This window comes from Piliocolobus tephrosceles, chromosome 3 (genome assembly GCF_002776525.5).
Source record: "Piliocolobus tephrosceles isolate RC106 chromosome 3, ASM277652v3, whole genome shotgun sequence".
NCBI classification, from domain to species: domain Eukaryota; kingdom Metazoa; phylum Chordata; class Mammalia; order Primates; family Cercopithecidae; genus Piliocolobus; species Piliocolobus tephrosceles.
Genome location: NC_045436.1, coordinates 87,531,445 through 87,546,190, shown reverse-complemented (window position 1 = coordinate 87,546,190; position 14,746 = coordinate 87,531,445). Strand labels below are relative to the sequence as shown.

At 40.5% G+C, this 14,746-nt stretch overlaps 1 protein-coding gene across 1 annotated transcript in view; it reads left to right on the top strand.

Annotated features, from left to right (window-relative positions):
- PAPSS1 (3'-phosphoadenosine 5'-phosphosulfate synthase 1) overlaps positions 1-14,746 on the top strand; it is a 104,982-nt gene that overhangs the window by 23,510 nt on the left and 66,726 nt on the right. Inside the window, exons 3-4 of the mRNA XM_023220152.2 lie at positions 4,265-4,500; positions 11,079-11,217. Of these exons, the coding sequence (XP_023075920.1) occupies positions 4,265-4,500; positions 11,079-11,217 (375 nt within the window). The remainder of the gene's footprint in view (positions 1-4,264; positions 4,501-11,078; positions 11,218-14,746) is intronic.

Below are 14,746 nucleotides of genomic sequence, written 5' to 3'. Positions count from 1 at the left end.
CTTTGGAAGCTTCCTCTCAGGGGTGTACTCCACCCTGTGAGGTGTGGGGTGTCAGACTGCCCCTAGTGGGGGATGCCTCCCAGTTAGGCTACTCAGGGGTCAGGGACCCACTTGAGCAGGCAGCCTGCCCCTTCTCAGATCTCAACCTCCTTGTTGGGAGATCCACTGCTTTCTTCAAAGCTGTCAGACAGAGTCGTTCGCGTCTGCACAGGCCTCTGCTGCTTCCCCTGTTATTTTTTAGTTGTGTCGTGTCCCCAGAGGCGGAGTCTATAGAGACAGGCAGGTTTCCTTGAGCTGCTGTGAGCTCCACCCAGTTAGAGCTTCCCAGCGGCTTTGTTTACCTACTTAAGCCTCAGGGATGGCGGGCGCCCCTCCCCCAGCCTGGCTGCTGCCTTGCGGTTAGATTGCTGCAGACTGCTGTGTTAGCAAGGAGGGAGGCTCCGTGGGCGTGGGACTCTCCCGGCCTGGTGTGGGGTATATTCTCCTGGTGTGCTGGTGTGCTTACTGCGCAGTATTGGGGTGGGAGTTACCCGATTTTCCAGGTGTTGTGTGTCTCAGTTCCCCTGGCTAGGAAAAGGGACTCTCTTCCCCCTCGCGCTTCCCAGGTGAGGCGATGCCTCGCCCTGCTTCAGCTCTCGCTGGTCGGGCTGCAGCAGCTGACCAGCACCGATTGTCCGGCACTCCTGAGTGAGATGACCCCAGTACCTCAGTTGAAAATGCAGAAATCACCGGTCTTCTGTGTCGCTCGCGCTAGGAGATGGAGACTGGAGCTGTTCCTATTCGGCCATCTTGCTCCGCCCCCCCAGGTTGTTTTTGTTGTATAAAAGTTTAGAGTTTCAGATTTTTTTTCCCCGATACTTGGTGCTCAATTGGTGGTTAAAAACAATTCAGAAGAAATCAAGAACAGCTTCTTTCACCCCAGCCACTGTCCCTTTGTTCCACTTACTGTTACTGTGTAACAATTTGCCTAAAACCCAGTGTTGTAAAACAATCGGCATTTAACTTTGCTTACCGTTTTGAAGGTAAGGGATTTAAGAGGGCTCAGATAGGCAGCTTTGCTTAGGTCTTGCTTGGTTGTTGTCATGCTGGCCTGGGCCACAGCCATCTGAAGTTTCAGGTGGGCTGAATATCCAAGATGACTTACTCAGATGCTGCTGGTTGTCATTTGGGAGCTTAGCGGGCTGAGACTGGCTGGTACACCTGCTTGGGATCACGTTAGCATAGTGGTCTGGAGGGATTGAGTCACTGGCGTCTCCAAAATTAAGTGATCAAAGAAAAGCTGCATAGCAGTTTCTGACCTAGCCTTAGTAGTCACACATCATCGTGTCACTATTTCAGTACATTCTTTTGACTACAGGTAAGCCCTAAAGCCAGCCCACATTTCAGGGCAGGGAATTAGTACCTCTTGATGTGACAGTAGTAATGTCACATTGTAGACTCTTGTAGGATGGGATATTCAGTTGCAGCCATCTTTGGAAAATGCAGCTGGCTATAGTCATTAATATCGGTTTTTAATGTATAAAGCAACTGACACTATATCAATGCTCTCAAATTTTACTTTAAGGTCTGGGATTCATGTGTAGAACGTGCAGGTTTGTTACAAGCGTGTGGCATGGTGGTTCGCTGTACCTATTAACCCATCATCTGGGTTTTAAGCCCCACATGCATTAGCTATGTATCCTGATGCTTTCCCTCCCCTTCCCTTCCCACCCCGCCACCCTCCCGACGACAGGCCCCAGTGTATGTTGTTCCCCTCCCTGTGTCTATATGTTCAGCTCCCGCTTATGAGGGAGAACATGCGATGTTTGGTTTTCTGTTCCTGTGCTAGTTTGCTGAGGATGATGGCTTCCAGCTCCATCCATGTCTCTGCAAAGGACGTGATGTCATTCCTTTTTATGGCTGGCATAGTATTCCATGGTGTATATGTACCACATTTTCTTTATCCAGTCTATCATTGATGGGCATTTGGGTTGGTTCCAAGTTTTTGCTATTTGTAAATAGTGCTGCAGTAAACATACATGTGCATGTATCTTTGTAGTAGAATGAGTTATATTCCTTTGGGTATATACCCAGTGATGGGATTGCTGGGTCAAATGGTATTTCTGGTACTAGGTCCTTGAGGAATCATCACACTGTCTTCCACAATGGTTGAACTAATTTACATTTCCTACCAACAGTGTAAAAGCGTTCCTCTTTCTCCACAGCCTCTCCAGCATCTGTTGTTTCTTGACTTTTTAGTAATAGTCGTTCTGACTGGCATGAGATGATATCTCATTGTGGTTTTGATTTGCATTTCTCTATTGATCAGTGATGCTGAGCTTTTTTTCATATGTTTTTTGGCCACATAAATGTCTTCTTTTGAGAAGTGTCTGTTCATATCCTTTGCCCACATTTTGATGGAGTTGTTTCTGGTGTATTAAGTTCCTTATAGATTCTGGATGTTAGACCTTTGTCAGATGGGTACATTGCAAAAATTTTCTCCACATACGCAAATCAGTAAATGCGATCCATCACATAAACAGAACCAATGACAGAAACCACATGAATATCTCAATAGACACAGGAAGGGCCTGTGATAAAATTCAACATCTATGTTAAAAACTCTTAATAAACTAGGTATTGATGGAACATATCTCAAAATAATAAGAGCTATTCTATAGCCAGTGTCTTACTGAATGGACAAAAGCCAGAAGCATTCCCTTTGAAAACCAGCAAAAGACAAGGATGCCCTTTCTCATCACTTCTAGTCAACATAGTATTGGAAGTTCTGGCCGGGGCAATCAGGCAAGAAAAATGAATAAAGGGTATTTAGATAGGAAGAGAGGAAGTCAAATTGTCTCTGTTTGCGGATGACATGATTCTATATTTAGAAAGCCCCATAGTCTCAGTCCCCAAACTCCTGAATCTGATAAATAATTTCAGTGAAGTCTCAGGATACGAAATCAATGTGCAAAAATCACAAGCATTCTTATACACCAACAATAGACAAGCAGAGAGCCAAATCATGAATAAACTCCCATTCACAATTGCTACAAAGAGAATAAAATAACTAGGAATACAACTTGCAAGGGATGTGAAGGACAAGGAGAACTACAGACCACTGCTGAGGGAAATAATAGAGGACACAAACAAATGGAAAAACATTCCAACCTCATGGATAGGAATAATCAGTATCGTGAAAATGGCCATACTGCCCAAAGTAATCTGTGGATTCAATGCTATTCCCATCAGACTATCATTTGATATTCTTACAGAATTAGAAATAAACTACTTTAAATTTCATATGGAACCGAAAAAGAGCCCTCTCTATTTTTTTTAATTCCAGTTAGCCTTCTGTACTACCATGAATTCTTTCAAGAGCATTGGTACATTAGACTTTAGTATTTTATATCTTGCTTTAGAAGTATCTTGGTTATGACACTTGCCAAGTTGGCAAGTAATTGTGCATAAATGTACTCTTTCCTTCTCCTCCTTGTTTACTGAGTAAACACTGTTGGTATAGGAAGGTGAGTTGAGATGAGGGTGTTCTATTAAGATTAATTATATTATAAATTGGACTCTCAGATAGTTGTATCAAGGTGGTTTGTGAGTGCTGATGATCTAGGAAAATGGAGGTACCTTTGTAACATTTCTTACTTTTGTCCTTTATTTTTCTTCCCTCACCAGAAATAATTTGGGCATATGACTTTGTTTTAAAATTTGGCATGCTGCTTTAGAAAAGTGGTAATGAGAGGACAAAGTGAATTCCCAACCATGTCTGCTAATAAAATTAGTTCAGCCTTTTTGAAGTTTATCAGTGATTTCTGATACCTTTGCTCATAGATATTTCATTAAACTCTTATTATGTTTAAACTGTAGGTATTTTCCTAGGTAAGAAGTAAATCTTAAAGAGAAATATTAGATAAGAACACTACTGAGAGATTGCTGTGCATAATTAATGGATTTAATCCTGTGATTAAAATTTTTTATATCTCTTGAGGCCAGGAGTTTGAGACCAGTTGGAGCAACGTATTGAGAATTCTGTCTCTACGAATAATAAAATAAGTTGGATGTGGTGGCATGTGCCTGTTGTCCCAGCTTTTCAGAAGGCTGAGGCATGATCTCTCGAGTCCAGGAGTTTGAGGCTGCAGTGCGCTATGCAGCCTCTGCACTCCAGCCTGGGTGGCAGAGCGAGACCCTGTTTCTGGAAAAAAAAAAAAAGTATTACTATGTAGTTATCCTTCTAACTTTACACATGAAATCTGTTTGGATTGTTTAATTTTAGGCTTGTCTGGAGCAGGAAAGACTACTGTGAGCATGGCTTTGGAGGAGTACCTGGTTTGCCATGGTATTCCATGCTACACTCTGGATGGTGACAATATTCGTCAAGGTCTCAATAAAAATCTTGGCTTTAGTCCTGAAGACAGAGAAGAGAATGTTCGACGCATCGCAGAAGTTGCTAAACTGTTTGCAGACGCTGGCTTAGTGTGCATCACAAGTTTCATATCACCTTATACTCAGGTATGTGGTCTTTGTGCCATTGCCTTTCTGATTACATTTACTAAAAATATGATATCAGGCAAAGCACATACTTTAAACATTGATATGTGCTTTGAGGCTAACTCTGCTCCTCCCCAGCTACCATCTCTTTGTTCCTCAAACATAGGATTAAAATAACCTAAAACATTTCTATGCTGTGACTTTCTAAGTAAATCCGGTTTTGATAAAACCTGCTTTTAAAAAAGCCCTGAAGTATAACACAGTGGTTGAATTCAAGCCAATGACCAAATTATTTCAAGCGCGACTTTTCCACTTAATAAACCTATAGTGAATGCTTGACAGATGTCATACTCCGGAGAAAATCTGAGTTTCTTAACATGTGCCCTACCATGGCTTCTTTGCTCAGAATTCGTTGTTCTTAGCTTATATCATAGTTCCTCTTATTTTAGAGATTGCAGCAACAACAAACCATGTTTGGGTATTTCTCTGAAAAAATTATGTCATTTCTTATATCAGGATTTTTGTTTCCTCCCTGCCTGGAAAGCACTCTTCTCCCTCACATTGTCACCTGACTTCTAGCCATACATTGAGACTTAGGTTAGGTACCTTAACACTTTATGTTATTTTCTTCAACTTTTATTTTAAGTTCAGGACTATATGTGCAGGTTTGTTAAATCGGTAAACGTGTGCTATGGTGGTTTGCTAGGCAGATCATCCCATCACCTAAGTATTAAGCCCAGCATCCATTAGCTATTCTTCCTGATGTTCTCCATCCCTACCCACAACAGTCACCAGTGTGTGTTGTTCCCCCCATGTGTCCATGTGTTCTGATTATTTGGCTCCCACTTATAAGTGAGAACATATAGTGTTTGATTTTCTGTTTCTGTGTTGGTTTGCTGAGGATAATGGCTTCCACCTCCATCCATGTCCCTGCAAAGGACATGATATCATTCCTTTTTTAGCTACATAGTATTCCATGATGTATATGTACCACATTTTCTTTATCCATTCTATCATTGATGGGCATTTAGGTTGATTCCATGTCTTTGCTATTGTGAATAGTGCTGCAGTGAACATACTCATGCATGTATCTTTGCAATAGAGTGATTTATATTCCTTTGAGTATATACCCAGTAATGGGATTGCTGCGTCAAGGGGTATTTCTGCCTCTAGGTGTTTGAGGATTCACCACACTGTCTTCCACAGTGGTTAAACTAGTTTACACTCCCATCTACAATGTAAAAGCATTCCTTTTTCTCCCCTAGCTCACCAAGATCTATTGTTTCTTGACTTTCTCATAACAGCCATTCTAACTAGTGTGAGATGGTATCTCATTGTGGTTTTGATTTGCATTGTCTAATGATCAGTGATGTTGAGCTTTTTTTCATATTGGTTGGCTGCTTGTATGTCTTCTTAAGAGAAGTGTCTGTTCATATATCCTTTGCCCACTTTTTAATGTTTTTTTTCTTGTAAATTTGCTTAAGTTCCTTGTTGATCCCATTCTGTAGGTTGTCTGTTCACTGTGATGATAGTTTCTTTTTCTGTGCAGAAGCTCTTTAGTTTAATTAGATCCCATTTGTCAAATTTTGCTTTTATTGCAATTACTTTTGATGTTTTTGTCATGAAATATTTTGCCTATGCCTGTGTCCTGAATAGTATTGCCTAGATTTTCGTCTAGGGTTTTTATAGTTTTGGGTTTCATATTTAAGCCTTTAATCCATCTTGAGTTAATTTTTGCATATGGTGTAAGGAAAGGGTCCAGTTTCAATTTTCTGCATATGGCAAGCCAGTTCTCCTAGCACCATTTATTAAATAGGGAATCCTTTCCCACTGCTTGTTTTTGTCAGGTTTGTCAAAGATCAGATGGTTGTAGGTATGCATATGTTATTTTCAAAAACTCAGTTCATTGACTGGTGATACTGATAGTAGCTGTAGTGATAGTAATATTAACATTTATTGAACACTTTACTGTGTTCTGGTAACTGCTAGAGTGCTTTTCTGTGAATTAACTAAAGTAATTCTTGTCTCCTAGTGGGGAGACAAGGAAACGAAGGTGTGCATTGCCCAAGGTCACACACTATACTTGTAGAAGAGCAAAGGTTTGCACCCGGATAGTGCATGTCCTGAGCTTAGATGCTATGCTGCCTCAAAACCCCACTGTCTCCTTGACAGCTGGGACCGGGTCTTACTCGCCTTTGTAATCTTGATGCCAAGCCTGGCTCTTGGACCATATTATATGATTAGTGTTTGTTGGACAATAGCATACTCCCTTGGGAAGCCCTGATATCAGTGAATAAGCGAGTTAGTATAGAGGTGAGAGACAGGGTCTTTGGAGTTGAAACTCCAAAGAAACAAAGGGGCTGAAATCTCAGCTCTGCCAGTTATTGCTGCTGTGGCCTTGGCCAGCACACTTAACCTCCCTCAGTTCAAGTAATGCCTGCAAGATAGGGTTGCTCTGAAGATTAGGCAAGTCATGTATTTAAAGCCTTAGCACAGTGCCTGGCATGTAATAACTATTCAATAAATGTAATATATTAGCACAATTCTAGTACTGTATCATTAATTTTTATGGTTACTTGGACTTTTTTTTAAAAAAACAAGATTTGACCTGTAAGAATTATGGATAAGTGTTAGATTGAGTATTATTTACACAGGTTCACTTAATTGAACCATGGCAGGAGTCCTAAAACATTTTGTAAAAACCATTTCTTGAAACCCTTGGATCATCGCCAATATGTCAGTTTAAACTGTTTAAATAATAGGAGCATAGTAAGAGTTATTTAGAGTTCCTGAATCCTTGGATATACACAGTTTTCATAAAAATATGATATTGGCATTCTTATACCTTCTGGTGGGAATCTTGCAGCTCTCGGAAAAGGGGAGGTCTATAATACCTGTTATGGAGAGCTGTCAGCAGACACCTGGGTCTCTAAGAGTGTGTGCTGATCTGCTTTGCGGCCTCCTTGATTGCATAGTGTGGAGCAAAATCTTTGTTGACCTCATCTATAAAGGCACTAATAATGAGGTGTGGACTATGTTTAGGGCATCTGAAAATCCATGAAAATATTTCCATTGAAACATGTAATACAGGACAAGTGTATTTTTCTGTACAGTCATGATTATGTTTGTTCATTCAAGAGATGTTTATTGGGTATTTCCATGTCAACCACTGGGCATATTGGTTCTAAAAATAAACCTGATAGTTCCTATTCTTAAGGAGTTGGCAGTCTGGTGGGAATGCAGAGATGTGAAGAGTTATAGTATCTTGAGGCAAGTGATGAAGTAGATATATATGAAAGGTGTTATGGAAGATTCACAGAGGAGCTGCTGCTTGAAATGAGTCATGAAGGATGAATCAGAGTATACTAGTTAGACCAGAGGGAGAAAACTATTTCAGACAGAGGAGACAGTACGGTATGCTCAATGGAATGTGAGACAGTTTTTTTTTTTTTTGGGAAACTGTAGGTAAGTTGCTGTGACTGCTATGAAAGATGATTGTGAGGGGAGATGGAGCTGATCGATTTGCAGAGGCTAGGTGATGACTTCTGGACTGTTCAGAAAGAATTTTGCCCCAAAAGGAGTTAATAGTTTGAGATTATAACAGAGATTGGTGTCATTGGGTTTGCATTTGAGTGAGGTCATCCTTGAAGCCTGGAATGAGAATGGTCTGGAGGTAAGAGACTACCCAGGAGGCTTGTGGTAGCACCAGATCCTTCAGGGAAGAGGGTGTGACCTTGAGCAGCAGCAATGGGACTAGTAACGATGGGGTCATATTTGAGGGCTCTTGAGGCTTGAGTAGCATCAGCAAAACCTGGTTCCTGCTTGATTGCTGATTGTTGGTGGGGGGCACGCAGAATGAAGTATGGTGCCTTCTGAATAAAGGTTGATATGATTGAGTTACGAAGTACAGGATAGGAGGGGAGGACATGCACATTTCATTTTTGGTGGATTATGTTTGAAGTGCTAGTGGCGTGTCTAAGTGGAGATTACCACTGGGCCATCTAGGAAATTGGTTTTAGAGTTTAGGAAAGTTGTGTAGGATTGAGATCTAGATTTAGGAATCATTATCTTTATTAGTTGAAACCTAGATGAGGACGATTAGATACAGAAGAGTATCTAATAAGATGAGAGCCATGGATAGAAACTCGGTGACACTTTCCTTTAAAAGAATAGTTAGAATAGTAAGATCATAGCTTAATTGCTGTTCCAGACACTGACATTGTAAAGCTAATGAGACGATTTTAATATACTGGACTAAGATCTATGATCATATATAGTGAGTGTTCTGAGAACCCCGAGAAAGCAAGGGGCCTCATCAGCCTGAGCATGCAGGGAAGGCTTCCTGGAGGAGGTCACCATGGAGATGTGCTGTGAGGAAGCACATTGGTTTATCCAGAAGAGAGGGGTTGAGTATTTGCTGGTAGGGGTGGGGTTGTGGCGTGGGGAGGCCTAAGGTAGAAACAACCTGACCAAGCAAGTATTATTAATAGAGCATCAAGTGCAAGACTGAGAATGGTGGTGCCGGGTATAGGGCTGATGCCTCACATTAAGAAACTTGGATTTTACCCCAGTGGTGGCAGGGAGTCTCTGAAGAGTTTAGTAAGATGGTCAGATTTGCATCCTTTGCCACAGTGTAGACTGTGGCGTTGAGCATATCCAAGTTAGAAGCCAGAAGACCAATAATATGTTGAGGTTGTTCAGACAAGAGAATTGAGGTTGAACTAGGGAATAGGGAAAGATTGCAAACGGCGTTGGTGTAATATTTAGAAGTAACATCTGTAGGGCTTTGTGACTGAATTAATGTATGAGAAAGGGAAGGAACCACTCTTAGGATTGTGGGTGTGTAGTGTGGTCTTCCTTGATTTGGGAAGTATACGAGAGAATGCAAACTTGAGAGAAAAGGGACTGGATTTAGTTTTGGACACGCTTAGTTTTTGGCACCTGTGGTATATGCAGGTGGACATAGAAGAATTTGGGCACGTGTGTTTAATTTCAGGATAGAGTTCAGGGTTCAAGCTTCAGTGTTGATATATGTGTTGTAGTTTATACTGTGAAGGCACTTGAGAGAAATGCACAAGAACTATGTAAGGTGAGCAGTGGGCTGTGGTGGGAGTGTGGGCAACTCCAGTGTTAAGGGATGGGTGAAGTAGGAGGAGCCCAGGTGGAGTCTGCCTAGGAAACATCAGGGAATAACATTATAGGCATCCATAGGCATAACAGTGGGAAAGCAGCAAAGAGGCCTGGTATTTTAAATACTGAAAAGTACCTGTTGTTAAGGAAAAGTTTTTGTATGATTTGTTAGTTCATTACGCTAAAAAATTTTTTTAGAGACAAGATCTCACTCTGTCACTGAGGCTGGAGTGTAGTGACTATTCACAGGTACAGTCGTAGTATGTTACAGCCTGGAACTCCTGGGCTCAAGTGATCCTCCTGCCTCAGCCTCCCCAAGTAGCTGGGACTATAAGCGTGCTGCACCACTGCCCTTAGCCATCATTTGTTTTAAATGGATGAAGGGACTTGTACTTGTTTGTTGCTGGGGAGCAGGAAACCCAGCAAAGGGGGAATGCTGAAGATTTCAAGTGGAGTAGAGAGATTGGGTTGAACAAGGTCCTGTAGGAGGCCATGAAAGGGAAGGGAATTCCTAATATGTGAAGACAGAAGTGGCAGGGAGAAAAGGATCATTAGTATGTAGATAAATTTGTATGACAGAGAAGAGATTTTGTATGACAGAGATGAGATTTTGCTTGAAAGAGAAGAGATTGAGATCTTATGCTTGGGGATTTGTTTTTTTGTTTTTTGTTTTGAAACATGAAGTATGGTTATCCGGTCAGAGTGGAAGTACGTAAGGATTGTCAGAGGGACCAAGGAAGGTGGCAAATGCTAAAATGAGCTGTGTGGAAAAAGGATGGTAGAAATTGCAGGCACCAACTTTGAAAATATTGGCAACTACACTTTGGTTAATGGAGTATAAAAGTGGAACAAAGGGAGAATTAGGTTTTGAAGACCAGAAAGAAGAAAAGATTGACTTATGAAGGAAACATTGTTCCAAAGGACAGAGGGGGGAGGGTTTAGAGGGAACTACAAGGGTGGTTACTAGAGAGTTGGGAGTTAGGAGCAGAAAAGTTAAGTTTTGGGAGTGTTAGAGAGGAGAAGTGGCTGCAGGGGGCTTGCATTTGGCAAAGAAACTAGCCTCAGGATTCTGAATGAATCTTTCTTGTGCAGTTGTTTTCATGCCTGCTTAGGCTGGGTTTGAATGTGACTTTAGAGAGAAGCCTGATGACACTTGCATTCAAGCTGGGCTTTGGCTCAGGATCCACATAGAATTTGGGTGAAAGAGTTTGTGGTGCATTCGTTGTTTTCCTTCTGTAACGCCCCAGTATTCTGGGTTAGTAGAACAGTATGCCTTTTAAAATTGTCACGAGTAACAGGAATTAACCTAATAATTTCTTGGATTTTTTTTCAGTTTATATTTAAAAACATAAATTTTGTCTATTTCCCACTAAATTAGATGAGAAGCACTTTTTACTCATTTGTAGTATTAACATAGTACCTTTTTGATTTGTGTGATCATTTTTTATTTATTTTTATTTTTTTTTAAGGATCGCAACAATGCAAGGCAGATTCATGAGGGTGCAAGTTTGCCGTTTTTTGAAGTATTTGTTGATGCTCCTCTGCATGTTTGTGAACAGAGGGATGTCAAAGGACTCTACAAAAAAGCCCGGGCAGGAGAAATTAAAGGTCAGTAATATTTTCTTCCCAGTTTCACTTTGCTTAGGATATTTTCTAAGAGATTGGAAGTGTTAGAGTAACTTGGAGCTCCTTGAGGAGAGAATGTAGTCCTTATTACACTATTCTGTCTCTCAGGCATAGCAGCAGTGCCTGGTGCTGGGCTAAATGAGTCTTGTTGATCCTTTTGGAATCCTGTTCAGTAGCCAGAGTTGGGGCTTGGGAGTTGGTGAATACCTACTTGAGGAAATTAGTTGCTTAACATTAAGTTGGACGTCAGTTGCCTGCTGCCACCAATTCTACTTTCTTTGTTCCAGGGAAAATGGAGGAAATCCCATAGCTATTGGAAAAAATGCCTGAATGATAAGCATCTTGATGACGAGGATAATGCCTTGTACTTTATTACAATCCTTGGAATGGTCCCTTATTCATTTCATGTACCATTGTTGAATTAGATTGAATTAACATATCACTGATTCTATTAAAATATATACAGCTGACCTTGCACATCTGTGGGTTCCACGTGTGTAGTTTCAACCAAGCGTGAATTGCAAATATTCCAGAAGAAACAATATAAAATAATACAACAATTAAAAAATAGTATAAATAACAAATATAGTATAACATCTATTTATATAACATTTACATTGTACTAGGTATAAGTAATCTAGAGATGATTTAAAGTACATAAGAGAATGAACATAGGTTATATGCAAATAGTACACCATTTTATGTAAGAGACTTGCACATCCTCACATTTTGGTATTCACAGGGAGTCCTGGAACAAATCCACATGATTACTAAGGGACAGCTCTATGCCTCGCTTTTTAGGTTTTATGGTCCGCTTCGCAGAGTTTCAACTGTGGTGGACATTTAGACATTGAGGGAGAAATTTAGAAGCCAGCTCTGCTCTGGCCTTTGATATCAATCATACTATTTATCTTGTAGACATTCCTTGACTTGTCCTGTTCTATTATTGTTAACAGAAACAAAGGACTTGCTGTATTAAAAAAAAAAAAAAAAAAAAGAAAGAAAAAAACAACTAACTAAAGATAGCATTGTTTAGGAGTCAGTGAGTACTGCAGGTAACTTTTAAGTTTGCCTTCCCAGCAGGGAATGTGATAGCCTGAGACTGTCACAGGAACTCCCAGGAACTCTCTCAATGATAGATTTTGGCATTCAGTTTTTGGCCCTGAAAAGAAAAAGATAGAGTGGGAAGGAAAATGGTAGTTATTCTGGGTTCTTCTGTATTTGGACCTGGGAATGCTTTGGCAGTTGGGTCAAGTTCCATCTGCTGTGGTAACATTAGTTCCATGGGCAAGGCTGACCTCAGGTAATGTGACTATGGAGAATCAGTTCCTTGATGGGGACTCCTGCCTGTCAACCCTCTACCCCATTAAGCTGTTACTTTCTTGACTTAGAAAGAGCAGGCTGCTTGACCAGAATAATTTAGGACAATTGGAGGAAAACCTGTTTAACCCTTCAACTCCCATATTACTGTCTCAGTGGCCAGTTTTCAGATCAGTCTTTGTGTAGAAATTTGGCACAGAAAAGCAAAATGGTGGATCCTAAAGTCTAAACCTTTTACTTATTTTAATTGTAGTTGGTTTTGTTGTTTTTGCAAGAATGGATTGGTGAGGGAAGAAGGTTTGTCATCCTGGCTGGAGTAAGCTGCTTGTGAGCAGGGAGATCATAGTGAACATTTTTGTGTGTTTAGAATTTAGCACAGTACATCACCCAAAGCATATACCTGTGACACACACAATTAATGCTTGTTGGATGGATGAGAAGGTGGAGTGGGAGTGGAATATTCAACACACATTTGCCAATGCTTTCGTGACGAAAAGAGTTGAACTCTTGTAAAATATTTGAAGAGGTTTATTCTAAACCAAATACGATTGACCATGGCCCATGACACAGCCCTCAGGAGGTCCTGAGAACATGTGCCCAAGGTGGTCGGGGCATAGCTTGGTTTTATACATTTTAGAGAGGCATGAGACATCAATCAAATACATAAAAGAAATACATTGGTTTGGTCCAGAAAGGTGGGACAACTCAAAGCCAGGTTGTCGTGGGGCTTCTAGGATATAAGTGAATTTAAACGTTTTCTGGTTGACAATTGGTTGGGTTTGTCTAAAGACCTGGGATTGATAGAAAGAGAATGTTCAGGTTAAGATAAAGATTGTGGAGACCAAAGTTCTTTTGAAGTCTTACGGTGGCTACCCTTAGAGATAATAGATGATAAATGTTTCCTGTTCAGATCTTAATCTCTTTTGGGAGGGTCTGGAAGAAAAAAATACAGGTTTGTTAATAAAGATTCTTTAAAGATGCAAATTTCCCCCCACAAAAAACAACTTTGCAGGACCATTTCAAAATATGGCAAAGAAATATGTTTTGGGGAAAATGTTTTGATTTTCTTCTTGTCTTGCAATGTTATGCCAGAGTCTGGTTGGAAAAGAAGTCATGATATATAGGGTTAAATAAAACCTATCTGATGAAAATTTATGGTTTGTAGGGCATGACTTCCTAGGCCCCTTAGACAGGAATTAGGGCAAGATAAAAAGTGAGAGTTTAGTCCTCAGCTTTCCGTTTGCAAGGTATGTATTTGGTGCCAGGTATTCAAAGATGAATAAGACCTTGTCCACAACGCTCTTGAGTCTCTTACAGTTTGTACTCTATTAACTGGGAGTATGTTTGTATTAGTCCAGTTTCTTGTTTACTTTCTCAATTGTTGACTATATTCCCCTGAGTAGAGGTTGATAAAATGTTCCTTAGGTTAATGTGTGTGTGTGTGTCTGTATGCATACACTGATATTTAGGTTTGCCATGGTGCTGGAGTTCCTGATTGTAGAGTCACTTATTTTTTTAAAAAGCTTTTACTTGTAAATGGTGCTTAATAAGTTCCCTATCAACTGTTTCAAAGCTGTAATGGTAAACATTCCAGGACAGATAAGATTGTGTATATTCACGGGGCCTCAGGCTGTTACAGACCTTCACATGACATTTATTGGACAGTCAGTATATCCTTGTGTCATTCATTATGTTATCTTGATTATTTTCATGATGACTACTTAAGATAGTTTTTATTACCTACTTAAATATGTTTTTCCTCATAATTTACATTTATCATTGTAATCACTTATGGATAAATTGTCTAGTAGGAGAACTCCAGGGCTTCTAAAATGTTAAGCCACCTCTTCTAACCTAGTGCTTGTCAAGCTTTGCTGCATGTAAGCATTTCCCTGGGAACTTTTAAAAATCCAGTGCCAAGGCTGTACTCCAGACAAGTGAAATAAGAATCTCATGGGGTGGGACCCGGTAATTCCAGTATATCGTCGCATTTGAGAATCAGAGCTTAACAATTAGTGTTCTTAACTGGAATTTTTTTTTTTCCCCAGCCGTTTTCTTTTTTTTTTTTTTTTTTGAGACGGAGTCTCGCTCTGTCGCCCAGGCGGGAGTGCAGTGGCCGGATCTCAGCTCACTGCAAGCTCCGCCTCCCGGGTTTACGCCATTCCCCTGCCTCAGCCTCCTGAGTAGCTGG